This window comes from Tamandua tetradactyla, chromosome 8, assembly GCF_023851605.1.
Source record: "Tamandua tetradactyla isolate mTamTet1 chromosome 8, mTamTet1.pri, whole genome shotgun sequence".
Classification (NCBI taxonomy): Eukaryota; Metazoa; Chordata; class Mammalia; order Pilosa; family Myrmecophagidae; genus Tamandua; species Tamandua tetradactyla.
In genome coordinates, this window is record NC_135334.1 from 17,134,750 (window position 1) to 17,160,412 (window position 25,663).

The 25,663-nt window shown below is 44.1% G+C and overlaps 1 protein-coding gene and 1 pseudogene across 5 annotated transcripts; both read left to right on the forward strand.

The window, feature by feature from the left end:
• LOC143645034 (heterogeneous nuclear ribonucleoprotein Q-like) overlaps positions 1-666 on the forward strand; it is a 47,160-nt pseudogene extending 46,494 nt beyond the window's left edge.
• On the forward strand, positions 1-24,825 carry SCN3B (sodium voltage-gated channel beta subunit 3). Of its 5 annotated transcripts, none has more exons than XM_077112612.1 (7): positions 1-62; positions 475-1,196; positions 11,634-11,797; positions 14,147-14,372; positions 18,075-18,213; positions 20,214-20,299; positions 22,046-24,825. In XM_077112612.1, the coding sequence occupies exons 2-6, from the start codon at positions 1,142-1,144 to the stop codon at positions 20,275-20,277; spliced, it is 648 nt and encodes a 215-aa protein (XP_076968727.1). In that variant the 5' UTR covers positions 1-62; positions 475-1,141; the 3' UTR covers positions 20,278-20,299; positions 22,046-24,825. The 5 variants fall into 5 exon arrangements, with proteins under 5 accessions (XP_076968727.1, XP_076968728.1, XP_076968726.1 ...); XM_077112613.1 differs by lacking the exon at positions 1-62 and having other exon boundaries at positions 259-795; positions 1,117-1,196; XM_077112611.1 differs by lacking the exon at positions 1-62 and having other exon boundaries at positions 259-1,196; positions 20,676-24,825.
• Positions 24,826-25,663: the final 838 nt, after the last annotated feature.

A 25,663-nucleotide genomic window follows, 5' to 3' on the forward strand; every position in this document is an offset into this window, starting at 1 on the left:
GGATCAGAAGAGTGTGCAGCAGCCGTGTGGGGTTGTTGGAGGGTGTGAATTTGTGCAAGGAGGTGCGCGAGCGCTGGGGAGAAGCGTGGAGACGTGAGAGAAAGACCTGGAGAGAGCGAGGGAGCTAGCGGGGAAACGGCTAGGACGCCAGGCGTTTGCGCCGCCCTGGGCTCCGCCCCGGCTCGGCGCTGCGCTCGGCCCTGGGAGGGGCACGCCCGCTGGCGGGTGGGGAGAGTGTGCACGAGGGGGTGGGCCCAGGGTGGCCGTGCGGGCTCACAGCCCCCTGCGCAGGTCAAGGCTGACCGAGTGCACAGGACCTGGGGGCTGGAGGGGCAGCTGGATACCCGCCACCGAGAGTTGGGCCCCGCATGATCCGAGGGCGCGCTCGGGGGAAAGGGCTTGCCTTTCCCACCCATCACCACCCCTAAGATCGTAGGCCGGACGGGAGCTTCCGCCTCTTTCTCCACCCTTCAGGATCTCCCCGGGAAGCAGAGGACTGGCGTGGACGTGACCGACGTGGAAGGAATTCTCCAGCTCGGACGCGCGGCCCGGGTGGCTTCGGGTGTGGGGGACACGCCCAACTGGAGAAGCCGGTCGGAGCGGAGAGAACCGGAGCTCCCGGGGTCTTGGTGGATCCCGGGCGCAGCGTGGTGGTGCCTAGGGTAGACGAGGTGGATAAACATGGACCCCTTCGACCGCCCAGCCCCCAGAGCCTAAGAGGCTACTCATTTCAGAGCTGAGCTTCCCGCGAGGCGCAGACAGAAGAGAAGCAAAGGAGTTAACTGGAATGTGACGGTCGGGGGCTGGCGGGGTAGATACTGTCCGTGGTGCTGAGCCGGATCCCAGCAACTGGCTTGCGGGAAAGAGAGGCATAGAAGGTGGGGGAGCGCGAGGAGCTGCTGATCCGATCCCTCGAATTGGGGCGGTCTGCTAAGGTTGCTTCTAGCTGAAACTACCCCCCGCCTGACTCAAAAAGCCTTCAGAGACTCCCCAGTCACGGGTGTTTGACCCTTCTTTCAATCAGAGAGTCGCCCCCTTGGGGCAGTTCTTCCCAAAGGGTTTCCTCGAAAGTATCTGAAAGGGCGCAGTCTTGACCGAGGGAATCTCTCTGTTTAGCCCCGGAAGCCACCAGCCAAAAAAGATGCCTGCCTTCAACAGATTGTTTCTTCTGGCTTCCCTGGTGCTTATCTACTGGGGTAAGTACCAGCACCCTGCCGTGCCAGATGCAGATAACAGTAATAATGTTCAAAATAATAAGGCTTATTGATGTCATTGATGATAAAAAGGAGCTGTGGTTGGCTTTCTCTCTGTGCATCTCTGCCAGACATGGAGACCATAGAGATTCCTTGAGAGCTGGGATTTTGAAATTGGAAAGATACCCCCTCCCCCACACACACACACTCACCGTTTTATTTCACAACCTCCTTTAGTGGTTCTTCCTCCTCTCCTTCAGTTTCCTGACTATTCCAGAGGATTTTTTCCCTTTCCCTTTGCTGAAAAGGAATGCAGTCACATTCATTGTCAAAAATCTCTGCTGCAGTCACACAGCTCACTCTTAATGTGTCAATACTCCTGAAAACCTTGCTGAGTCTTCAAAATAGTTTCCATATATATATATATTTGCTAGATGCATGCATTCTGAGAGTGAAAATACTTTAGGTGTTGATCTATCTGCTTAATTTTAATAGTGAATGGGAGGAAAGTAGGTTTCAGCTATTTGCTTATTACTATTATGTATTTGATAAACAGGGAACTATGAATTCTATCTTGACCTTTTTTTTCATGGACATATGGAGCTAAGGTGATTTGATGTTTGTGGAACTGGGTTATTTGTCTTCGAAGATGAATAGACTTTTGCTTGTCCGAGGTGACCTTCTCCCTCCAAATAAGGGTGTCCTGCACTTGCAACAGTAAACGAGGGTGGCGTCAGAGATGGGCTTGGAGTGGGGTGCCTGAATGTGTGTAAGAGGGAGTTAATCAGTCTATGTGATGGTGGTGTCTGAACATGTGACAGAGCAAATGATTTACTGTGCCAGTGTGTCTCTCAGTGTCTGATATATGCAAACATGTCTGGCATGTTAGTGTGGAATGCTATGGGGAGGGTAGGATAATGTGACTGTGCGTGGGGGGGGGTGCAGGTCTGGACATCTCTGCTTTGGTTTCTCTGGTTTGATTATCAGATCAAATATAAATGCTTTCCAGTTGATATATTGCTTTATGTGATGTTAGCGACTTACTCCATGCTAAAATCAATAACCAGTGTTGTTGAAACCGGGCATGTGGGGTTATGCTCCCATGACTGGCATGAAATCCATTCTGCCTGTGTAGTGGCAGACATGTTGATGGGAAACACCTCTTCGCCTTAGTATTACTTTGTCAAACCTCCAGGTCTGACTCTGGCTGCCAGCATTATCTGGATTTTGCATGTGACTGGAGGTACAGCCAAGCTTCCTGTTGAACAAAATGCCTGATGAGACAGGCTAGGAAGGACAAGGAAGAAAAATAATTCCAATTCCAAGGGCAGACTCATCGTCCTCCATCCCAGTAGAGTAGATAAAACCTGGAGATGGAGCAAACATAATAGGTTGCCAATGATCTCACCTACCTTGAGGATTTAAGGTTGAGATTTTCCCAGGGGAAGCCAAGACTAGGGACATAAGGTTTAGGAGACCTTAGTCTGGCTGGAAAGGTGAGTGTACAGGGAAAGCAACTGGAGAGGAAGTTGTGCAGATGGGTTGGGTGAGATTTTTTCAGAGACTTGAATGCCCTCTCCAAGCCCCAATATTTCCTCATTTAAGTGTTTAGGGCTCTGCCTGAATTCTTGGGAGGGGAGAAGCATGGTATAGTCCAAGAACCTTTCTTCTGGGACTTGAGAAGGCTGGGTTGAAGTCCTACCTCTGCCACTATCTTACTATGTAACAACCTTAGTTCCATATTCTTCGTAGGTAAATTGAAGACGCTAGGGTACATGATCTCTAATATCCCTTTTAGCTCCACCACTGAATGGTGCAGAAATATTTACAGAATATTGTTAGAATTGGCAGAGTGCCCAATCTCTCCTTCCCCTGTCCCCTCCTCGGGGGCCTTGTACTACCCCCCACCCCCCCAAAAAAAAGACCTGTGGAAGAAGTGTGCATATTACACACATCCTTACTCAATCTCGGCTGCTCTGTAACCTGAATATCAGTTTACCACACTGAAAAACTGTAGAGAAAAATAGAGGTAATTCAGAAAAACTTGGTTGTTAAATATAAGCGAGAACTTCACTTCACAGATGCCTTTTCATTTTATTTACATGTAATTTCAGTATTGGAAAGCACTTAACTTGGATATATTTCCCTTTCCCAAGTTGGTGTTTCACATGAAATGTCCAATAGGAATGCAAAGAAGCTTCTCCATGCTTTATTTTCTGCGTGTATTGAAAAAAGTTCTCAATTTCCTTTAATAAAGCGTATAGCAACAACAACTTACACCTGCCTGGTGCTTTACAGTTTACAGAATAATTTCCAATCTGTTTCTTCTTTTGATCTCCATAACAAACCTATGAGGTGGTCAGGGAGAAGTAGTATTGTTTCCAGTTTAAAGAGACTCTTGTCTCCTGATATCAGTTTTCCAGAGCTCATTCTAGCAGATCTCGTAACATAGGTGCTGCTCATGACACACATGCACGATGGCCCAGTGGACATCTGTCCTCTCATCTTTCTTCAGAGCCACTGCTCCCATCCCAGCTGGCCCCCACCCCACCACTTTTCCTAGACCCTCATCCATCCTTCAGACTTCTAGTGCCTTCTCTGCTCTTCCTCTCCAGGTGTCTTCAGGTTTTCCCTCTCAGCTGTCCCTTGTGTTCGGAAATGTTTTCCTCTCTTCCCTGAGTAGCCCTTGCTACATCCCATTCTTTCAATGCCCTGATAAGTTGCTGGTTAATCTAATAGACCAAGTTATTTCAGAGTGTTAATATCTAAAAATAACTTCATTTATTAACTCTTTTTGCAAAGTATTTACATTCTAACCAAAGCCTTCTTTATCTTAGCGCAAAGGAAAGCATTGTACAGCAAACTTGGGAGATGGGGGGTGCTATTTGACGGTGTCCAAAGAAAGGAAAAATTTAGGGCTACTGGAGTAGTTGGTTCAATATGTTACTAATCATCTCATCATAGTTTGATGCTACTCCTTATTAAGTATAACCATCATTAATACTTCATATTCTTCCTTCTTCCTCATAAGTTTCTCTATTTTTACTATAGAAATCAAAGAGGAGACCAAAAGTCAAATGACTAGGTCACAATTATTCCAGGAATTTATCATTTACCATCAGCATTGTTGGTTGAGCACTTGTCATAAATACAACCTTTTCTTGTATACTTAGAGAATTACATAGAAATAGAGGTGGAGGGTGTGCTGGAGCTGCCTTGCACTGACTGACATGGAAGATGTAAGTGTGCATCTTTTCCCAACTCTACTGCTAGTTAAGTTGGTAGCTTGAAGTCAACTTTTGTGGGAGTACATACACCACTGAGACTGGCAAATGTTACAAATCAGGGCTTCCACCTTCCCCAGAGAGTTGATCATAAAACACGTATCAGGAAGCCACTGAATAGAGGGAACAGTGTTGCCTTCATTACAAAAAACAAGGTAAGAATTTAAAATATGCTTATGAGAGGCTCATAAGAACATAAGCCAAGAAGGACAGAAACAAGTCCAAGCGATCCAGCATGGTGGAGCAGATAGAATACAACTCTTGGAGTTGGGCTGCCCTAAGATAACATAGTCACCTGTTTCATCTTGACACAGTCACTTAATCACATTGACATTCAGTTTCCTTATCTAAAGTGGGATAATAGTATCTACCTTGCCAGTTTATTGTAGTAAATAGTAAATGGAATAGTGTATGCTAAGGGGTCTTTTTATAGGAAAATCGCAATAGATAATAGCTATTATTCATAGTAATAAGATCATATAAATTACAACCGTCATCAGGGCTAAGTGTGAGAGTGGAGGGAAGATGGAGAGAGTGAAGGTAATAATTTTGAGACATTTCTGGACTTGCATCTCTTACTCTTACAAGTGTGGCTCTGGGAGAAGGATGAGGGGAAGGGAATGAAACAGATGTATCTGTTTTCTATAGCAGCACAACAAACTACCTCAAAACTCCTTATTTCTCATGAGTCTGTGGGTCAGCAGGGAGGGTTTTCCAGTCTGGGCTGGCTCAGCTGGAACTAGGCTCCCATGCCTGGATCTTTAGCTGGGATGGCTGGGGCAGCTAGGACTCCAGTGCACACGGCCTTTCATCCTCCAGCAGACTGGTCCAGGCTTCTTCACATGGTGATGGCCAGGGTCCCAGCAGCAAGAGAGAGTACCCTCAATATGCAAGCTCTTTGCAAACCTCAGCTGGCATCACGTCTGCTCATGTCCTTTTCATCAAAGCAAGTAGCATGACCAACCCTAAGATTCAAAGGACCAGAAAGTCATACTGCAAAGGGCATGCACACAGTGATGGGTGGATTTGTGGCCTTTTTGCAAGGTACTATCCAAGACCTCATAAGGAGAGTTCTCCCTGGACACCAGATTGTGGCCAGGAGATGGGAAGGAGTGGAGCTTACTCTCTGGCGATGCCTTGAATTATTGTCACCTCAGGAGCAACTGAGGGAAAAGAAGGTTCATCTACCGGCTGCCATACCCCATTCACCATCCTGACTGCACATATTCCACCTTCCCTCCTTTCACTATGAATGGAGAAATGGTGCTACTATGTAAGGCCAACCCATACACTTGGCACCAGAGCACATCTTCTCTCACCTATTTAAAGACTTTAATCCAGAAAATTATTCCTCTTAGAATCCCACTCTTCATGTCCATTAACAGTGTCATCCGAGCAAAATCATCTCAATCTGATCAACATGCCAGCCTCTTAACTGTTCTCCTCACTCTGCCCTGGTCCCCCTCCACCCCTTCACTTTATTCTCAATATAGCAATCAGATCATGTAATTTTATATAAATCACATCATACCATTTTTCTGTTCAAAACCCTCCAGTGCACCCCATTTCAATCTAAGCAAAAGCCAAAGTCCTAACCATGGCTTACAAGACCTTCCATGACCTAGCCCTGGCCCAGTTCTCCTCTCTCACCTCTTTCTATTCTCACTCTCTCTCCATACTTTCCACAATGGTCTCCTTGCTGTCTCTTGAACATGACAGACACGCTCCCACCCTAGGGTCCTTGAGTTGTGGTCTCCTCTGCTTGGCCTATTATGCTAGTTTAAAACTGCTCTATGTACCAGAAAGCCATGTTGTTCTAATGTAATCTTGTGGGGAAAGACCTTTTGGGTGGGACCTTTTAATTAGGTTGTTTCCATGGACATGTGACCCACCCAGTTGTGAGTGGAGTCTTTTGATTAGATTACTTCCATGGAAATGCAGCCCTGCCCATTCAAGGTGGGTCTTAATAGTTTACTGGAGTCTTTAAAGAACTCACAGAGAGAAAGTTCAGAGTCGACAGAGAGCAAGAAGTCACAGATGCTTGGAGGAACACAGAAATCAGAAGCTGAGAACATGGGAACCCAGGAGCAAAGGACCAGCAGACATCAGCCAGGTGCTGTCCCATGTAACAGAAGTGTCCCAAATGCAGGCTGCCTTTCTTCTGAGAAGGTATCTTCTTCTGGTGACTTAATTTGGACATTTTCATGGCCTTAGAATTGTAATTTGTAAATCCCCTTCATAAAAACCAACCCCCCAAACTTGGGTAGATTGGAATACTAGTGGTCAACGAGAGGGAGAGGTAAGGGATATGGGATGTATGAGTTTTTTCTTTTTTTCCTTTCATTTCTTTTTCTGGAGTGATGCAAATGTTCTAAAATGATCATGGTGATGTATACACAACTGTGTGATAATATTGTAAGCTATTGATTTAATAATATGATTGGACAGTATGTGTGTGATTTCTCAAAAATATTTTTTTTTACGGAGTCAACCCATTTCTGGTATATTGCATTCCAGTAGCTTTAGCAAACTGAAACAGATTTTGGTACTGTAAGTGGGGCGCTGCTTAGTTTGCAAATACCAAACATGTTGGAATGTCTTTTTAAATGGACAAGGGGAAGATTCTGGGAGAATTTTTGAGGATCATAAAAGAAAAGGCCTAGAATGCTTTGAAGAGATTGCTGATAGAAATATGGATGCTAAAGCTTCTTCCAATAATACCTCAGACAGAAATGATACATGTGTTATTGCAAACCGAAAGGAAGGCAAGCCTTGTTCTAAAGTGGCAGAGAATTTGGTAAAATTGGTCCTGATGCTAGATGGAAGGTAGTATTCAAAAGTGACCAATTAAGATATCTAGCTGAGGACATTTCCAAACTAAATGTGGAAAGTGTAGTCTGGCTACTTCTTTCAGCTTATAGTAAAATTTGACAGGTAAGGGATAGCTGAGAACTGAACTCTTGGGTACAAAGACACCAGAAGCTGATAGACTGGAAAATTCTGAGCTTTTGGAAAATGAGACCCCAGAGAATATTGCCTTACATGAGAATTTAACCAAATATGGAACCAGTAGCCATTTCAGAAAAAGCCAGGATTGGAGATGGAGTTATCTAGAAAGGATTTGTGGAAAGTCCTATTATCTGATGGTTTTGACCCCAGTGTGCTGCATGCCAGGTCAACAAATTTTTGTGAGATCTTTATGGATGGAACCACTGCTAGTCTGGACTAAAGGGGACAGAAAAGAGACAGATTGAAGGAAAAATGACTTCAAAGGCAGAATCATGGAAGCCAAGCTAGGAAATCTCAGGCCAGGAGAGTGGATCCACTCATGCATATGGAGAGGGTCAGTTTGCCCCAGAAGTAGAAGGGGAGCCTTCCACTTCATTACTCAGGAAGAGTGTTGCCCCTCAGGCCTCAGAAAGGGTGGAGCACATGACTGGTATTGGAGAGAGCCTGGCCACCATTCTACTGTTCTAAAGGGGTTGAGCCTGAAGATGGCAGAGAGTCCCGGTGCCACCCAGATGGTTGAAAAGGGTAGGACCGAGAACAAGGTGTCTCCCCAGTGCTTGGATATCTTAAAACCCTCATCCCAATGTTTGGAGAGAGAAGGACCATTGTGTTAACCCTTGGAAAGGGTGAGACTCCCGCTTTTTCAAGCCCCAGGAGGAAACATCATTTTATAAATGACTCTCAGACTTTGAAATCTAATACAGTATGCCCTACAGGTTTTGGAATTGTTTGGGTCTGGCGACCCCTGTTTTCCTTTGAAGTTTTTTTCCTATGGCAGTGGGAATGTTTATCCTATGACTGTCCCTCCTTTCTATATTAGGGGCAGATAACTTGTTCTGAATTTCACAGGTCCACAGCCAGAGCAGAATTTTGCTGTAAGACAGACCATGCCTGTACCTGATTTTGATGAGATTTTATATTGTTTTCAACTTGGTATTGTATTTGTATGTTACTGAAATGGTTTAAGGTTTTTGATATTGTGATAGAATGAATGTATTTCCTATATGGAAAGAACATGTCTTTTTGCAGTCCAGAGAGTGGAATGTGCTGGTTTGAAAAGCTGTGTTCTTTTAATACATTCTTGTGAGGGCAGACCTATTGGGTGGGACCTTTTGATTAGGTTGTTTCCATGGAGATGTGACTCTGCCCATTCAGGGTGGGTCTTAAAAGAGCTCACAGAGAGAGAGAGAGTTCAGAGCCGACAAGAAAGCAGAGGGAGGAAACCAAATGATAGATGTTTGGAGACAGACAGACGCTCAGAGAGGAGACCACTGGAACCAGGAGCTGAAAGTTACGAAACCCAGGAGCAAAGGGCCAGCAGACATCGCCATGTACCTTCCCATGTGATAGAGAAACCCTGGATGTGATAGGCCTTTCTTGAGTGAAGGTATCCTCTTGTTGATGCCTGAATTTGGGCATTTTCATGGCCTTAGAACTGTACATTTGTAACCTAATAAATCCCCTTTGTAAAAGCCAATCCATTTCTGGTATATTGCATTCCAGCAGCATTAGCAAACCAAAACACTTATCTTGACCCAGATATCCATATAGCTCGCTCCCTTCTTTCTTTCCTTCAGTGTCTGTTCAATGTCACCTTCTCAGTGAGGCCTTCTCCAATAAGCCTATGCATTCTCTCTCTCCTCTACTCCTCATAGCACTTATTACCACTTAACAGTATTTATTTTCTCTCTCCCTGCACTGGGACGTCATCTCCATGAAAACAGGAGTAGCTTCTGGTTTGTTCCCTGTTGTGTTCCCAGGGCCTAGAACAGTGTCTGGCACACAGTAGGCACTTTGTGTATTTGTTGAATGAAATGACAAATAAATGAACAAATAAATAAAATGCAAAATAATGTTGACATTATTTTGTAACATTTGCATAAAGCATGCTCCCAGAAATTATTCCATAGATTTCTTACAATATTAGATAATATTTTCAACATTTTGTCCATGAATAAATGGAGAGCTTATATCGTAGTTCAAACCTAGGCCTTCAGTTGCCAAATACCACCTTCATCCCACCTCTATAACTGTAAATATACATTCCTTGAAACATTTTCCTGTTCTGTGTTCAACGTCATGATTGTTGAACTAACTTATTTCTACCACCTCTCATTAAATATGAGTGTGCTCCAAGGTTCTGTGTTACACCGTGTTCTCTTTGTACACCCTCTACCCCTTCTGTTCTCTTCCAAACTTTAGGCTAGGCCAAGAGATTTTTGTTTTTTTGTTGTCTTTGTTTTTTGAGATCTATGATCAAGATTTCAAACTCATCACATGATGAAGATGTTTCCAATGAGTTCTCTCTAGATGTGGCCCCTGTCTCTCTTGAGTAAAGGTCCCTGTGCAGGAGTAAGAGGCCCTCTTGCAGACTGCAGATAAGACCAGCCCCACCTTGTCTCAGAGTTTTAAAAGCAAATAAATTTATTTTACCTTGATACTTACAATGCTAAGTTAATTATAGTGACACGAGCTTTTAAACTCAGTGCTTTAAAATGAAATTTCTTGCCTTTGAAGTTAATCAAATACAACATTAAATGTTTTTGTTCAAAACAACTTTATGTCAGTCTCACTCATCTCTAAATCAAGTTTTCCTCTGCTTTGAGCGAGAACTTGACTGTCATAGATGAACAGGCCAACCATTTACAGTGGATGAGAATTTAAATGACAAATGTGTAGTGCTTTATTTTTAAGGGGTTCTATTTTAATTATTAGTTCACGAGAAATTAATATCAGAACGATGTTAGAGGTCCTGAAAAAACAATCCCTGGTGGTCTTTGTACGTTTTAGTTTTTCAAACATTGAGGTATCAACAGCTCTAGCAGCAGAAAGCATTTTTTTTATTACTGAGTATTACACATTCTTGGAACTTTTGGAGTTAGAATTTAATTTTTCTTCCGCAGACTCCCCTTCAAATATTTGAAGACAGATATGTTCCATCTCGCAGCTAAATCTGCCAGTCCCCCCAGCAGTTCCTTCCTAGACGTTGTCCTGAGACACCTCCTACCCCATCTTGCTTTCTACGGAGCAGGCACTCATTCAGCAACTTCCTTTTGGAACATAGGACGCCTTGAGCTGATCATGATAGTCCAGATTTGTTCTGAACAGGCAGAAGAACCGTTCCTCCTTCGTTCTGTGCACTACATCTGTTAATGCAGCCCACATATGTACTTGGTTGGTTGCAGCCTTGCCCCCCTTTTGAGGAGCCTCTAGCTTTGGGAGGGCAGGAAGTAGAAGTCCAAACTTGCATGTGGCATGCCAGGTGTCCCACAATCTCACCTCCTTCCGGATTTGTAACTCTGTCTCACGCTCCTCCTCCGAGTCCAGCATTGCCCGAGCCTCATGATCAATCACTGCTTTCCTCATTGCTGCTCCGTCTTCCACCCTGTGTCAGAATCACCTACATTTTTCATATCAGACACATATAATTACCTGTGTCTCTCTGGCTTTAAAACTTCTGGTACGTCCTTTTGTGAAGGGCATAAAGAGGTCTTTATAATGAGTCCTTTCAGCCTTGTAGCCTCAGGTTTCACCGTCCTTCTCTTCTCTCTCCCCAGCCCAACAAGAAGTCAGTATTCCTTCTCTAGGAACCAAACTCATCACTAGGATGCCATTTGTGGTGGCCTGGGTTTAATCATAAAAAGGAGAGCGTGTGCTCCTGCTAGACTCTAAATGCTTTTAGGGCCTGATTAGTGCTTTGTTCATCTTTGTATCTCTAGCCTAGGATAAAGCCTTGCATAGGGTAGATTTTCAACGAATGTTTGCTGAATGAAAGGACGGAAGGATGGGTGATTGTTGGAAGGTTGGTTGATGGATGTCTTTTCTTACCACCTAGATTCTAAGCCTTTGAGTGCAGGGCTTAATTATATACCGCCGTGTCTACCCTCCTTCTAGGGGAGGGAGGCTTTCAGTGAATGTCAGAGGCTCATCCATGACTCCTGTCTCTCATTCTGTGCCTATTCTGAGAGGACTCTGCCCACAGCATATACTTGGGGAGCACGAGTGAAGGTGTAAAGCTGTGTACCAGGTTATTTTCAAAATTGTCTCATTATTCTTTCTTCTCTGTCTTTCCTCGCTCCCCTCGTTGTTCCCCAATGCCTCTCTCCCCAACCCCTCCTGTCCTGCCTTGTCGTCGTCCTCTCTCCAGTCAGTGTCTGCTCCCCTGTCTGTGTGGAGGTGCCGTCAGAGACAGAAGCCGTTCAGGGAAACCCCATGAAGCTCCGCTGCATCTCGTGCATGAAGAGGGAGGAGGTGGAGGCCTCCACGGTGGTGGAGTGGTTCTACAGGCCTGAGGGCGGTAAAGATTTCCTCGTACGTGTGACTGCTGTTTCTGCTTTTCTTTTGCTGACTTCTGCTGTGATGCGTCTGGCTCCTGAGAGTCTGGGATGATGCCGATCTGACAAACACGGCCTCTTTCTCTTGGAAGCACTGACAGCTCCTCAGCTGGTAGCTGACAGCTTCAGTCTAGCGCAGCCTCAGTGAAAGGAGGGGCCCTGGGCCAGCTGCAAGCACCATTGGTTACAAGGAGGGGGAAGGAGGGGAAAGAGACAAGCAGCATTTAGAGCCTACTATGTGCGAGCACAGTTGCAGGTATTTTCATATAATCTTCTGGACCACCGATTAGATGGGTTAAATTGGTAGAGATTGAGATAGTATCATTAAATGGGACAGCGTGGCTTGTCTTCCTTAACGTTCACAATCCCAGTGAAATAAGAATGGTAGGGATGACCAAGGCTGACACCCAACGCGATACACCAGTGGGGAAGATGTTGAGATAGTTCCGTAGTAGTTGGTGGATGCTTCCTGTGCCAAGGCGCCCAAGTGGCTCCACTGTCGTTCTTCCCACCTAGACCTCCCCTTATTTTAGAAGCTAAGGAATTAGCCCTGGTAGAGCAGGGAGCCTCAAAGACGCTGCTCCTGAACCACAGCTGATGTCGGTTCTGATTAGTTGGTGCCAGTGCCTAAGTGGTTCTTAAATATTTTGAATGCCATCTTGGAGATTACCATTATTCACATTTTCACTGACTCTGGAGCCAGGTTGCCCAGCTTTGATTTTTGACTCTACAACTTAATTAACTCTCTGTCCTTGAACAATTTAGCTGTCCTCTTTGTGCCTCCATTTCTTCATCTCTAAACTGGTATATAAACCATAACTATGAAGCCTCATTGGGTTTTCATGAGAATTCATGAAATTCTTAATGCATTGAGAATATTTTTGGACTGTAGTAGGCATTATATAGGTGTTTGCTGGAGAAAAATATTATATATACATAAATGAGGAAACTGAGGCTCAAAAAAGTTGGGTTCAAAGCTAACTGGTTAGTAAGAGAGCTTAGATTTGAAGCAGGCCATCTGCCAACAGATATAAAGCACTTATTGCTGTGCCACCTTGCCTTCCTGAAAGCATGTTCCTATTCCATGATGACTTTAAATGGAGATAACAGCAAGGCAAAGCATGCTATTTTCTTTGCGCTTTTTTGTAGCTTTCCTAAAACTGAACTCATCTTTAACTCTGGCTGTATATCCCATTCTGATGTAGGTTCACTCCAGTCAGGCACTGAGACTGCGACCAGTAGAGACTTTTCACAGCCTGGCTCAGGGGGCTTGATGGCGACACATAAGTGAAACTGGGACTGAAGCAAGACTTCAGGCCAGGGAGTACTCGATGTCTGGGCCAGCTGTGAAAGCCTCTGTGGGCCTCATGCCTGATGATTCACCATCTGTCTACACTGCCTCCAGGTCTTACCAAAGTGAGGAGAAGGTGGCTCAGAAGAAGGAAATGAAACTTTAAATATTGTGGTGGAGCTACAGACCAGAGCTGTTTGTGCCTTGCTGCTAAAATGGAAATGTTCTATATCTAAGCTACCCAAGACAGCAGCCAACAGCCACATTTGGCTATGGGGCATTTGAAATGTGGTTGGTGCAACTGAGGAACTGAATTTTTAGTTTTACTGAATTCCTAGTAATTTAAATGCTAATTTAAGTAGCCACATGCAGCTAGTCTGCAACCAGAGTGGACAGCAAAACAACAGAATAAAAGAAGGCATATCAGAGGGTGGAAGTATCCAAGAAAAGAAATTTAGAGATGAGATTTCATTTATAATTGGCCCAAAGCAAAACACCTGATCCAGCAGCTCTCTGCTCCTCTGCAGCACTTAATCATGGGTCTCCCTCCTCTGGCCTGGCCCCAAATCCCCCAAATCCCTCCCCTTCAATGAGTCCCAGCTTGGAGAGTCAAGCTTTGAGGCCAGGGCATGTAAGTGTCTTCATTCCTAATGAAATCACCTCTCTTGGTCTGTTTCTTGTTTGCTCACTACTGCCCCCATGACAGATCGTATTTTACCCTTTCTATTTTTCTCTTCCTTCGTCTCTTTCTACTCCGTTCTTTGCTCAATTTTCCCCTCCTGGTCTCCTGTGTGTTTCTTCTACTTTTCTTTGTTCTCTCTCTTTCCACCTTCTTTCCTTCACCATGTCCTTATGCCCTGACCCTTATTTGCCTCTGCCCTTCTCTCTCTGTCTTTCCTCTCTTCCCTGCCCTCTTCTGTTTCTCCTCATCCCACCCCCACATTCTGGGTTCCCTTGTAACCATCCTTCCTCTCTTCCCTGTATATGTGCAATCCTGTACCCTGGCCCCACCCTCCTCGGCTTCTCTACCTGCAGATCTATGAGTATCGAAATGGCCACCAGGAGGTGGAGAGCCCCTTCCAGGGACGCCTGCAGTGGAACGGGAGCAAGGACCTGCAGGATGTGTCCATCACTGTGCTCAACGTGACTCTGAATGACTCTGGCCTCTACACCTGCAACGTTTCCCGGGAGTTTGAGTTTGAGGCACATCGCCCCTTTGTAAAGACTACGCGACTCATCCCTCTCCGAGTCACTGAGGAGGGTGAGACTGGTTCCCTAGGGTCCCCTGCTCTTAAGGAAGGAGGGACAGTGGGTTTTCACACAAGTGGAACCCTTGGAGAATGCAAAAAATCCAGTATTGGGGGGGAAATATCTAAAATAGTCGCCACTGACTCATCTTGCTTTAGTGGCCAGCTTCCTGAAAACTGCCCAAACACCTTGGCTTTCTACTCCTTTCCTCAAAGCAAAAAGGCTTGGAGATGATAGCCAAATGACTTCTTCCTGGTCCCTTGACTCTCATCCATAAAGAAAGAGGATCATCTCCACAAGCCTTAAAACTACCAACTCTATGTTGAATCTCTGACTTAGTGGGCTCAGAGAATTCTCAGGAGGTTATCTAGAGGTCATCTATCATCTGTCCTCCTGTGAGTTCCAAAATTTAGTGAGCCTCAAAATCTCCCCCGGGTTTTTTTTAAAACCCAGACTTTCTGATTCCGACTAGGGTGGAGACAGGAAATTTGCACATCTTGCAAATTCGTGCATGATGATGATGATGATGATGATGATGGTCTGGGGCCATACTTGGAGAATCACTGCTTGACACTAAAGTCTGACAGGCTTTTGTCTTCCTCCACAATGATCATATCTGCAACCCCTTCCCATCTGTGGCCTCTCGTTACCTAACTTCATTCTCCTCTGGGAGAGGGGAACACATTGGCAGCTCTATAGTCTTTAGTTTAAAACCTTTAGACACCACAGTTAGTGTCTTTGTAGGGTGGGAAGTCCTCTTAGCAATCAAATGCAAATGTTTCTGCTGCCATCTACCTCAGAGTCTGAGGGTGGGTGTAGAGGGAACTTGTACACTACTAACTCTTGCCCTACTTTCGGTGGACTCAGAGAACTGCTGTACCTGCCAGCTCAAAAGTGGTCCTCCTTCAAATGTCAGAAGCATGATCTATTCGTCTCCCTTTGTGGTTTCTCATGCAGGCTAAATGATACTTCCATTAAGATTGTCACTACCCCCAGGTGCAGGAGGGTTTATCACAAGTTATTGTGATAAAACATGAAACAAGCACCAGACAGGACAACAGAGAAACCGAAAGAGATGTAAGATGCTCAGACAGCATGACTAAAATGGGAGGTAGATCGGTTCTGAAAGTGCAAAATGACTCCTGGGCCACCTGAATCTAGACCTGATGAGTCATTTCCCTGTCTGAGCCTGACTCCAATCAAGGGGTTGGGCTGCAAGCTCCCTAAGGTACCTTTCTATTCAGAAGTTCCATTATCCTCTTTGTTTATGCACCTCTTCTCCCTGGGGGAAGGCAGTCTGGTGCCCTCTCCTGGCCACCGTGAGGAACTGTCAGCTGGGGACTACCCCGAGGTAGGAAGCTGCCTCTGTCTCCACCTCCTGCTCTCTCAGGCTTTTGCCTCCAGAGACCCTGATGAGCAGCCAGTGGAAATTGTGGCAAAGCTGGGCACCATTGCAAGACTTTGGTAATAACAGAAGAAAAACAAGTTTGTTATCAGAGCCATGTAGACTCTGGGATGTAAGTGCAGGAAGGAAGCTTGGATATCATTAAATCCAGTGGTTCTGAAAAAAAAAGTGTGCATCAGAAACTTTTAGAGGGTCTCTGCATCCTCTGTGCAGATATGAATCCAGTAAGTTGAGGTTGAGGTCTGGCAACATGTATGTAAATGACTCCCTAAGTGATTGGAGGGTGCATCTCACTTTGTTGATGGGAGAGCAGAACTATGGAAGAGCAAGGGGCTTGCTTATTAGAATCATGAAGCAAATTAACAACAGAAGTGGGCTGAGAATCCAATTCTTTCGCCTACTGGGCCAGCACTATTTCCACTGCATCATGTCCTTCCACCATTCCCACCCACACCACTCCTGTGGGTTTGCTTCTTGACCCCTTGGTACTCACTATTCTCTTATTGCTCAGAGATACACCCTCCACTATGACACACTCTCCTCCTCCATTCATAGGGTCCCAGAGCTTCTCCCCTGTTTCTCTCTCTTTTCAAGCTGGACCTGTCCCAGCCTAGATTCTCACCTGCTGGCTCTGGGTCAGGGATTTGAAATCGTTTCACCTACAGATGCCTAAAAATAGAGGACAGCTGCTTGTATCACTACTTATGGGCTATTGCATTTTAAAAGAGATAGCCTGCTATAAAGCAACACATCACAAATGAAGGATCAAATGTGGTTAACCCATGAGAAAACACATGAGGCGTGTGGCATTTCTCCTGGGTCCCAAACTGCATCTATGACCTCCAGTCCAGGTAGGAAACCTGGGTGATCCTGGAGCCCTTGGACCACTTCTCTGAGCTGAAGGTCATGGCTGGTTGTGCTGTGCTGTTAATGAGCAAGCCCCGGGGGATGAGTTGGGTCCTATGAATAACGGAGGACCCTGAAGCTGATTTGCTAGTGGGAGCTGATGAGGGGAGGGGAGGCTGCAATCTATACCCCCACCCAGCCCCACTGCCAGAAAGGAGTACAGTCAGGACATTTCACGTACTATGTTTTAATTGCCATTTTTTTTTTTTGGTCATAAAACAAAGAAGTCCAATATTTATGTTTATTCATTCAACAAAAATTCATATTCCAGGATTTGATTACAGGCTGATAATTTAGAAATAAATAAGATGTTCTCAATAAGCACACAGAGAAGAGACAAACACAGGAAGGTTTCACAGAGGAGGGGACTTCTGCAGAGTCTAGAAGAATGACAGGGAGATGGAAGAGCAGGAGAAGACGTTGGGACAAAAGGAGCAGTGGGGCATAAGGTACAATCTAGGAAGAGGAAATTGGAAGAAAAAACTTCTACAGCTTCCAGAAGAGAATAGTATATATGTTGGAGAAGCTTTGCTGGAAACGAGGTGGGAAAGGTTCGATTGTGAGGGGCTTTAGATGTCATATACATAGAGTTTGGGCTTTATCCTGAGGGTAGCATGGAACTCTGATGGGTGTAAAGCAGGGAAGTGGTAGGATCAGTTCTGTGTTTCAGAAGTAAAACTCTGAGGACAGCCTGGGTTGTGCACCAGCTCCTCCAACACTCATTTCTGTTAGGGTTTGGGATGAATGCGATCCGTGTCCTCTGACCTGGAAGGAGGATGAACTGGGAAGGTCCTTGCTCATGAGTTTTGATGTTTTAATCCATCCATAGATAACATGCCCCAGTCACTGGGTGGGCAGACAGTTTTGGCTTTGCATACATTTTCCAGTGCCCTTTCCATAAAGCCACCCTTCATAGGCTCAGAGGACATAGACAGTTTAACTAAGACATGTTCTTTACATCTGTGTAGGCTTTTACATCTCACAAGATATTCTTAATTACATTAGGTAATGTAAAATCCACAATATCCACAACTCTGACTGGTGGGAATAATTATTTGCTTTATACAGATTAAGCAACTGAGCTTCAAATAATGGAAATGACTGTTCACACACCAGTAAATAGCAAAATTGGGACCCAACCATATTTATGTGGCTCTGATTCCTGAGTTATTTCCATGGCTCTACTTCTTCCACCCGTCCCTCTCTCTCCTTGCTCTCTTGCATCTGATGAAAGTCAGTGGGAAAGCCGACAGGCAGGAGAGTCAAAGGATATGAAATTCCTTTGACACATTTTTGATTTCCTTTAAGACCCTGTACTTTTTCAATCCATACCTAAAAGCAAGCCCTACTTGCCTGCTGACCCAAATGGTGTACCCACGCTGAGGCTCATTCTTCCCCCTGCAGCTGGAGAGGATTTCACTTCCGTGGTCTCGGAAATCATGATGTACATCCTGCTGGTCTTCCTCACCTTGTGGCTGCTCATCGAGATGATATATTGCTACAGGAAGGTCTCAAAGGCCGAAGAGGTGGCCCAAGAAAATGCGTAAGTCAAAGTCAAAGACGCCTGGTAATAACGATAGCTAAGATCTTCTGAGTGCTTCCTCTCGTGGCTGAGGTGCTAAGCAATTTACATCGTTACGTTCCTCCTCAAACCAACCTATACCCATCTGACAGATGAGAAAACCGTCTGGGAGGGTTTGCCCAATGCGGTTATAATGTTGGAGTGTAGGCCTGCTAACTGGGATCTGCCTTCTTACCCACCAAGACAGAGCCCACCAGCTGCCACCCCATTGCTGTGAATTTAGCGTCATCATTGCCGTTTTATAGCTGCTGAGGCAGGCTCGTGGAGGTTGTGCTGCTTGCCCAAGGTGACACTGAAGGTGAGAGGAGAGGCTGGAATTTAAACTCAGGTCCTTCTCTTCACAAAGCCCATGGTTCTTCTGTCACACTCAGCTGTTTACTGTACACTATGGAGCTCCCCGGGTCACCTGGATACTTCCCTTTAGGAGGTGAAGAATTCCAAGGGACATGCTTTCCACACACCCCAGCCTGACAGTGTCTGGGTATCCACAGTAGGAGTTTTCCTCCTCCAGCGTCTGCCTATAGCTTAGCCATTGTCGCCGAGACCCTGGGCACCTCAGGAGTGAGCACATGTGAGAAACAGTGGGGCCTGAGGGTCCAAGAGCCCCACTGGGCCTGTAATGTGTCAAGATGAAAAACAGAAAGCACCTCACAGATTTACAATGTCAGCAATATTGTTGAAGAGATAACATAAAAAGCCCTAGGCTATTACCACCTAGAAATGTTTGAGAAAATAAAAAACATCATTTTCCATGATTTCTATGATCCTAGTGGGTCATGGGAAACACAGCTGCCCAGATATGAGGATAGAAGGAAGTGCTCAGCTGGAGGAGGCTGCATCCTGGTGACCTACATGCTTGGGCTTTAAGTCTCCAGTTTGCAGAGCAAGTGCATGTGCTTGAGCCTGTACAAGGGACAGAGTTGGAACCGAGACTCCAAGACCCCCAGGATCCTTAGAGGGCTACAATTTAGGCAAAGGGTAGACCAGAAAAACATCAGCCTACCAGCTCCAGAAGTAGCTAAGGAAGCTGTCTACCTTGGCCTGACTCCAAGTAGAATAACAAGTTTCTTGAGAATTCTTAGCCACCAGCCTGACACAATATCTGGGATTTAAATTTATACTGTCTCGATGATCCAAAATCGCTAAACTGAGAATTTCACTAAAAAATGTGTCCCTGGTCAGTGATGATCACAACAGTCTTTATATGCAAATGAAAAACCATTCCGAAGGGACCCACCCTCGATAGAGGCTTCACAGGATTCTCCAAGGTGAAGCATTGCTAAAACTGATCTAAAACAGTCTAAAACTAACAGACACAGTAGAAGACAATCCATCGGTAGTAAGAGATAAAACAAATGGCAGGATTAAATCCCAGGAGCTTCAGACATAAGAAGAACATAAAAGATTATAGAAAATACATTTGTTTAAAACAGTTAAAGCAATAAAAGAAGAAATAGAGCACTAGAATAGAGTAAGCTGCTAAGAAAAAATAACAGATAGATTGAATAGGAAACAAAAAAAAATCTAGAAATGAAAAGTATAGGCAATTAAATTTAAAACTCAGTGGACTGGTTCAACAGAATGTTAGATACTAAAAGTAGAAGTAGATGTGAGGAATTTACAAAGAATAAAGCACAAAGATAGCAAAATATGGAATATAACAAAGAAACATGAAGAAAAAATGAGAAGTTCATTACCATAGTATCTAATGATACTAAGTCCTGAGGACTATGTGAATAAATGAGAAGACTCAGAAACTACTGGTAGTATTGTTCATATTCAAATACAAAAATAAGCCCATTGTTCTAATCCTCTGAAATAACCATTCTAGTTTTCCCTTGGGAAACAGAGCCAGAAGGCAATGCCAAACTTTTCTGTAGACATCCTTGATGCGGGGCTTTTCCTTGTGTTCCCACCACTGGATGCTAAAGCACTGATTCTCTTCTCCCTTCTGTCTGCAGGTCTGACTACCTTGCTATCCCATCAGAGAACAAAGAGAATTCTGTGGTGCCAGTTGAGGAATAGAAGAGAGAGGGTGTGATCTGAGGTGATGTACAGGGACCTGGGAAGGGGAAGTAATATGGGTGGTAGGCTTTACAGAGTTGCTGTTATCCACAAGCAAAGTGGCTTTAAGTTTGGACCCTTAGATCAATTTTTACTCTACCCAGGGATCCTATCCTCAGGGTACTTCTTTAAGTTGATGCGCAAGTCATAAAACTCTGTGTTGTCAAGCCCTTTTGAAGGTGGATTGCTTTGGCCTGAGTTTTAGGTAACTTGAACTCTACTTAATGGTGACAAAGACATAGCAATTGCCTACTCCCTCTTTTGTAAGAACCATGGTTTTGGTCAAAGGGTCTTTGACTTGAGCTGAATTGGGCTGGGCTGGGCTGGGAATTTTCAGTGAGTTGTTTTATCATTGGTAGGTGGCCTGAACACTGAGATACAGGATATGTCAGGTTCAGTGATGTCAACAGCATCAGGAGGGTGCCCCAGGGGCCACATGGCTTCCCTTCATGCATCCATTCTTCTATCCATTCATCCATCCTTCCACCCACTGAGCTTTCACCTCTGACTTCCTAACTCCATCAGAATTCTGCACATCATAAGGCTTTGCCAGACGTCTGGAGCCAACATTGCCACATGGGCTCAACTTCATTCTGCCCTAACTTTCAAGCAAGCAGCTCCTATGCCAATTGGACTTCTCCCCTGTGCTCCAAATGACTTTGTATAAGTGCTGGAAGTAGCACCTCCCACTACCCTCACCTGGTTGGAACTGGCTCATTCTCCATTGCTACCAGAGAGTGGATTAGTTCAAGTCAAGACAAAAGAGTGTCATGAATCGTGACTCCTTGAAGTCACCTTTTCCAAGTTCCTTGCACATTTGGCTGCAGTATCAGAGCAAAGCCTGCCCCTCCAGGTCCTCCAGCAAGAGAAAGGTCAATAAGCATGGACTGAATTGTCCTCTGGCACCTGGTCCCTCTTAGGAACCCAATAAATAATTAATGTCTGGGTTGGACACAGTCCTTATAGAAGCCATGTGGGAGACTTAGGAAGGACTAATAGAATTTTAAGTGGCTCAGAAAAGTCAAACAACATGGCTCCAACCCTGTTGGGATAATATTTGTATGTGCTCTTCTGAGAGCACGCCACCATGAGGATAGAGGGGAGGCATTTTTTTCCTATAGGCATTGTAACTGAACTTCCTAAATTCTTCCTCTCATACTTCCAGTGGATCAGCATTATTTCTCATTTTATGGGGGGGAACTGAGACTCAGACAGGGCTCAACTGAATGGGGACTTAAGAGGATGAGCTGAGCTGAGGTAAATCTTAGGTGCTGCTCAGTTTACACTTCCACTTCCCCAAATGGGATAGTTTGGATTTTGCAAAGACTGAAATTGAGCTTGGTCATGGCCATGCACTTTAATGAACACAGACTAGGGTAGATAGGTTCAGGTAACTAGAAATGGGTCAAAAAGGCAGAAACTGGTCAAAAAGGATATGAGGGAAACCTAAGAATTTCCTTGAAGATTTGTGGATCTAGACCATCCTCCAGGAGAGTTCATCTGAGAATGATATTTAAACTATGAAAAATGCTTTTCAGTCTGAAAAGGATGATGAGCGAATGAGTGAAATGAGAGAGGAGGAATGAGCTAGGTGACTTCTGAATAATTAACCTGAGAATCTGTGATGTCCAGTTTTTTTTTTTTCTTGATTTTAGGAGAGCAAGGGAACAATGGAAAAAATAGAGTTAATATCTCATGTATTTTAATTGATTGTTCTGTGTCCTTCTAGTGATGAGAAGGGAAGGACTCTTTATGGGATATGAGAAGACAGAAGTGACTTCACCCTGGGGTTTGTTCAGAGCTGCCCCTTGGACTTGGGGAGATTTTTGGGGAAAGGCCATACTCCACTTGCTTTGGGACTGACATGAGTAGTTCATTTTTTCATCTCTTTTATCCCTGGGGACGTATTTGAAACAAGTCCTTGAACACATATTTAAAAGTCAGATTTTATTGAAGAAAATACTTTCAATAAATTCAAGGCTCCTCTCATTGGCAATTTCCCACACCATCCCTCTAAAATCGAATATAGATCATGTTTCTTATTTTTATAGTTAGAAAAATAGGCCTGGATTAGTGAGAGGTTTTCTGCAGTCACATGGCTGACCATTGGCAGAGCTTGCATTAGAAGCAAGCTACTTATGACAACTCAACATTGCTCTTGGTTCCAGAAGACCATGCATCGATGTGTAATCAAATAGTATGTATGATTGCCTTTAAAATTTTCCTTTTTAAACAAGCCCAACTCATTTGATACTTCTTGAGTGATCTGTAATGAAGCTGAATGATACCCATCATTTCTTTTTTATCCTGTTCAAGTTATTTTCTTCTCTATTCTTTCCCTTTTTTCTGACTTCTCTACTCTCCTCCTCCTTAATACTTTCATTAGGGCTGTACAGTTTACAACACATTTTCATTTCCATGGTCTGATTTCCTCTCCACAACTAGCTCCATGAGGTGGGCAATATTAATATCCATGTTGTAAATGAAGAAACTGAGGTTCCCTGAGATTAAGTGGGTTTACCAAATCATGTCACATGACTGGTGAGTGGAGGATGAATCCAGGGTCTTCTGATTCCTAGTCCAGTTCTTCCACTTAGACCACAACTTCTTTCTTTCCTCTCTTATTTTTCTAACTTCCTTCTAATCTTTGCCTCTCTTGCTTGTCCTGAGATGTTCAATAGCTGCTCTCACTCCTAATCCCACTCTACTGTTCTACAATTTTGATTCTTGATGGATGCCTGAAATGTAGTTTGAGGGTCAGTCTCATGGGATATGAGAGCTGGTCTCCCTTTCTGATTGGTTTGTGCATAATTTCTTCTGAATTGTAACTAAACGTCCTGGTAGACTTGATCATGACTATAGATCTATAAGGTACTGTGATCACCAGCCAACTTTAACTCTTCACCCACTTCCCTGTTTCCCTCATGTTCCTACAAAAGATTGAGACCAAATCTCCATTGATCTGTGAGCTTTATCTGGCATGCTGTTACTTATTAAAGGGCTCAGAAGAGTTCCTAAGGGCTATTACCACTTTAGAAACCCCATCTGTTGTCTTGGTGCTGGATATTTCTCATGACTACATCCTCAATGACTCGATTCACTTACAGGCCAAGCCAGGCTAGGTCTTATCATCCCTTCCTACCACTTAATAGCCATGAACTTGATTGCTCAACCCACTTGACCCTCTAAGCACTTTACCCTGCTAAACTTGCCTATCAGTTCACTCTCACATCACAGCCCCAAGTCCCTGCATGGAAATATATTGTCACTGCCTGTCCCTTTCATCTGTTTAAAAGCACTACCCTTTAGTTTCTCTCTCCACAAACACCCACATATCCAGACTAAATCTTCTCTGAGTTTCTAATTTCTCCTTAGATGTGACACTAGAAATATTAGTAGGAAAGGAATTTTTCAAAGCAGGAAAATGCTGGGAAATGTGTAGAGAAGTGAATGGTTAAGATACAGTAGCTTCCTCCACTCCACATCAAACCCCAATAACTAATAGATCAAAAAGGAGAACACACCCACCTCAGAACCTGTGAAGCTACCTGACATTAACTCAGAGGGAAAAAGCTGTGTAATTGCACCCTTCCAGGAAGAAAATGCAAGAGCTAGACTCAATCCAGAGTATATCTTGGGTCCCCTTTCCCAATTTAACATGGAAATGAAAGGGGTGTGTTAAAAAAAAAACAGCCTTCCTCTCACCTTCTTCTGTAAATGGAAAGTCCTGAATCCAGTGAGTTCATCTAGTCACTGCAAATATACTTGGTGTGTTCATTAATCTGATCATCCATTCACTCTACAAACATTTTCAGCATGCATCCACTCTGTGTGTGTCAAGCACTTGTTAGATCTTTAATGTATCCTAGGGTTTTAGTTCTGAAAAATGTCATCAGCCAAACCTTTCCTAATCTCTATGAGTCTGTAGACATCTCATGTTTAGTTTTCCTCCTTATGTTTTTGAGTTTAGTTCTAGAGTTTCTTGAGTTTATAGATTGGGTAGATATGCACTCCTAAGCAAGGCTGTTATAGATCAGACACAACCTCTATCCCAGGTCAGCTAAACCTCAAAGTTGTAATATTCTATCCTTTTTCCCCACACTTGGCAAGAGCTGCATCTGATGGGCAGTTTGTGTGATATGGGGAGGGAGACTGCTGAAGGCCAAGTGCTTGTAGGGGTGTGAAACATCACACACAATCAGCAGACTCTTACAGTCTTGCAACTGATGGAAACCTTTTCTGCATGAAGTCCCTTTCATGTTGCCTTTTCTTGATTTTTCCACAGCCAATCTTTTTCTGAACTCTAGCAATGTTGTTCCTGACCACCCAAGCCCTCAACAACCCAATGTCTGTATGTAGTATTTTTAAATAAACACCCTGTTCATGCCAATAAAGTGTCTCTAAAAACTATGTCCTCTGGTTTTACTCTATTTAGTATGTGCATCTGCCATGTATGCTATGTTCAAATACCACAAATGGCTTTTCCATGGCTTTTTTTTTTTCGCATGGGCAGGCACCAGGAAATGAACCCAGGTCTCCAGCATGGCAGGTGAGTACTCTGCCTGCTAAACCACTGTGGCCCACCCTTTTCCATGGCTTTTTAAGTCTGACTGGCTCCCACCTGCCACACCAACCTGCACAAATTCTTGAACCCACAAAAGGTAGATGTATACCCACAGAATGAATGGTACATTTAATAGCCTATAATTAAACATACACTAAAGGTGTGATACACCCTCTTCCCTCCCAAAATCAAAGGATTATAAGACAAAAAGTGATATGTGTATTCTTCTCACCCACCTGACATCTATAATTTTCCTAACCAGGTGGTGAGGAACCAAATGCAAGGAAAGCCAAATGAGGGGAGTGGCCAAACTGGCTCCCAGCTCTATCATTTCAGGCAACAAAAGGCAATAAGGCAAGGATGCCTCCCAAGGCCCCAAAAGGGAGAAATTCCACAAGAAATTAGTCATCTGTATAGTCATCCTATAATAACCATAGCACTTGATTGATATTGAATTAAATTTTTAAAAATTATCTTAGTACAGTACTAGCCACTATACTAACAAATATGTATTTATTTAGTATTATTAGCTCTAAAACACTCAGGCTTAAGTAACAGATGGAGCCCAAGGTCACCCAGCCAGTAAAAGAGTGATGCTGTCAGTTGTGCTCAGGTTTGATTCCAGCACTTCTTATCCAGTCCATTTGATCAGGCTGCCTTCTTCCCCTGGGAAGGCAGATGAACAGTGGATGTCTGTGTGTATATATATGTGTGAGTGTGTGTAAACGCACATGATCTTAGAACTTGCTGTGATCACATCTGGAAAGATGAGAAAATTTTGAA